General features: G+C 42.2%; 1 protein-coding gene across 1 annotated transcript; it reads right to left on the bottom strand.

Annotated features, from left to right (window-relative positions):
* Nucleotides 1–482: 482 nt before the first annotated feature.
* Nucleotides 483–1,559, bottom strand: LOC140182291 (uncharacterized). Its single transcript, XM_072228447.1, has 2 exons — nt 1,344–1,559; nt 483–959 (listed from the first exon to the last, which is right to left on the bottom strand). The coding sequence occupies exons 1-2, from the start codon at nt 1,557–1,559 to the stop codon at nt 483–485; spliced, it is 693 nt and encodes a 230-aa protein (XP_072084548.1).
* Nucleotides 1,560–3,034: the final 1,475 nt, after the last annotated feature.

Genomic DNA, 3,034 nt, shown 5'->3' with positions numbered 1-3,034 from the left:
AGCATTTTTAGCCCGTTTGGCCCAACTTCCGGCCAAACCTTTAAAATTAATGCCTGATTTTTAATTTGTAATATTTTTCTAAGGTTTTTTACTGTTTTCACTTATTCTCGTGCGGTACCAGGCAGATTTGAACTGGTTTAACCGGTTCAACTGCCAGTTCTGGATTTTTTTCGATTTTTTGCAGACAGCACATTTTTTGACTCAAAAAGACCTACTGAGTCAAAAAAACACATTTAAATCCTCAAATTCTCACTCTAACTTTTCATAACCTAATATGGGCAATATTAATTACTTAATTAACCGGTTCATTAGTTGTGGTTCTTACATTCTCCCCACCGAATAAGAAATTTTGCCCTCAAAATTTAATGATTACCTGAGAAAAGCTCGGGGTAATCCTTTCGCATCTCGGATTCTAATTCCCACGTATGCTCTTCAAATCCTGCTCGCTCCCAAGCTACTTTAACCAGCTGAACTTCTTTTCCTCACAGTTTCTTCACACTAGTGTCATTAATTCTCACTGGCGTTACATGGAAAGTCAAGTTCTCCCTCAACTCGACCGACTCAGGCTCTAACACATGAGCTGCATCCGACGTGGACTTGCAGAGTTGTGACACGTGGAATACGTAATGCAAGTTAGACAAGTGAGGTGGCAAGGCTACTTGATATGCCACCGGCCCGAATCGCTTCAGAATCTCAAACGGGCCAACGAACCTCGGATTCAACCTCTTGATTTTGATCGCTCGCCCGATCCCAATCGTCCATGTAACCTTCAAGAATACATGTTCTCCTACATCAAACTCCAACTGCTTCCTCCTCTGATCCGCATAGCTCTTCTGTCGACTTTGAGCAGTTAGAATTCTCTCTCGTATCTTCTTAATATTCTCAGTAGTCTCAGCTACCAAATCAGGACCGAAAATGCTCACTTCACGCGATTCGTACCAACAAAGCGGAGATTGGAACTTCCGTCCATACAAGGCCTCATACGGAGCCATCCCAATGCTCGCATGAAAGCTATTGTCGTATGCAAATTCCATCAATGGCATCTAACAGTCCCAACTTCTGGGTTGATCCAATACACATGCTCTCAGCATATCTTCTAACGTCTTAATAGTCCTTTCCGACTGTCCATCCATCTGTGGATGATATGCAGTGCTGAGACATAGCCTCGTACCAAAAGCTTTTTGAAAAGCTCCCCAAAACCTTGATGTGAATAAGGGATCATGGTACACCATGAAACCTACGATCTCCTTAATATACAACCTCGCCAACTCCTCCATAGAACAGTTCACTCGAATAGGCAGAAAATGAGCAGATTTGGTTAAGCGATCCACGATCACCCAAACCGCATCAAATTCCGACCTAGTCCTCGGTAAACCAGTCACAAAGTCCATGGTAATTCCTTCCCACTTCCACTGAGGAATCTCAAGTGGCTGTAACATCCCCGACGGTTTCTGATGCTCTATCTTCACTTTCTGACACGTTAGGCAATTGGATACCACTATTGCTACATCACCTTTCATCCTAGGCCACCAAAACATCTTCTTTAAGTCGTAGTACATCTTCGTACTTTTGGGATGAATAGAAAACCCACTGTTATGAGCTTCGACAATAAGTCTTGCCTCAAACTCCCGATATCCGGTATACAAATCCTTCCCTTATATCTCCATAATCCTTCACCATCCTTAGTGAATTCTTCACACCTTTTATCACCAACTGGTTGAAACAACTGCTAAAGCTTTTGCTCATCTTACTGAGCCTTCTGAATCTCTGTTTTAAATGTACTCGAGATTTTCAACTGATTCAAACAAGCTCTTCCGGGAACTTCACCAATATCTAGCTTAAGATCCACAAACTTATCCACTAGCTCCTCTTCCTTAATCCTCATCCAAGCTATTGTCAAGGACTTCCGACTTAAAGCGTTTGCTACCACATTTGCCTTCCCAAGGTGATAACTCAAGTCAAAATCATAATCCTTAAGCAACTCCATCCACCTTCTCTGGCGCATATTAAGCTCTTTCTGATCAAAGATGTACTTGAGGCTCTTTTGATCAGAAAAAATGCTAAACCTTACTCCATACATGTCGTGTCTCCAAATCTTCAATGCAAACACAATTGCCACTAATTACAAGTCATGATTTGGGTAATTTACCTCATGCGGTCTTAGCTGACACGATGCGTAAGCCACCACATTCCGGTGTTGCATCAACACGCAACCTAAACCCTTCAAGGAAGCATCACAATATACTTCAAATAGTTCATGCGGTTTCGGCAAAATCAAAACTGGCGCTGAAGTTAACTTTTGCTTCAAAGTTTTAAAACTTTTTTCACACTCTGACGTTCACACAAATGGCACTTCCTTCCTTGTCAACTTGGTCATCGGTAGTGCAATCCGGGAGAATCATTCAATGAATCTCCGGTAATACCCGGCTAAGCCCAAAAAGCTACTGACTTCCGTCACAGTCGTCGGCCTTTCCCATTCCATTACCACTTCTACCTTAGAAGGATCCACAGCTATCCCTCCTTTGCTCACCATGTGACCTAGGAACTTTACTTCCTCCTTCCAGAACTCGCACTTCCACAACTTAGCAAACAATTTTTGCTCCTTTAAGATTTGCAATGCAATCCTCAAGTGTTCCTTATGCTCCTTCACCGTCTTAGAATAAACTAAGATATCATCTATGAAAACCACAACGAATTTGTTCAAAAAGGGACGAAATACTCTGTTCATGTAATCCATGAAAATAGCAGGTACATTCGTTAACCCAAAGGATATCACCGCAAACTCGTAGTGTCCATAGCGTGTCCTAAATACGGTGTTAGGAATATCATCCTCTTTCACCCTTATCTAATGGTAACCAGATCTCAAGTCGATCATGGTAAACACCCCAGCTCCTTGCAATTGATCCATCAAGTCGTCGATCCTAGGCAACGGATACTTGTTCTTTATAGTTACTTTGTTCAGCTGCCTGTAATCCACACACATTCGCATTCCACCATCCTTCTTCTTCATCAGTAAAATTGGCACTCCCCACGG

Source organism: Arachis hypogaea, chromosome 19, assembly GCF_003086295.3.
Source record: "Arachis hypogaea cultivar Tifrunner chromosome 19, arahy.Tifrunner.gnm2.J5K5, whole genome shotgun sequence".
NCBI lineage: Eukaryota > Viridiplantae > Streptophyta > Magnoliopsida > Fabales > Fabaceae > Arachis > Arachis hypogaea.
This window is presented reverse-complemented; position numbering and strand designations above follow the sequence as displayed.

Excerpts from the sequence above, each read along its gene's own strand:
- LOC140182291 (XM_072228447.1), bottom strand. The coding sequence starts at position 1,559 with ATGTACTACGACTTAAAGAAGATGTTTTGGTGGCCTAGGATGAAAGGT. Across the intron at positions 960-1,343 it reads CTAGGTCGGAATTTGATGCG|TTCCAATCTCCGCTTTGTTG; the intron begins GTTTGGGTGATC and ends TATGGACGGAAG.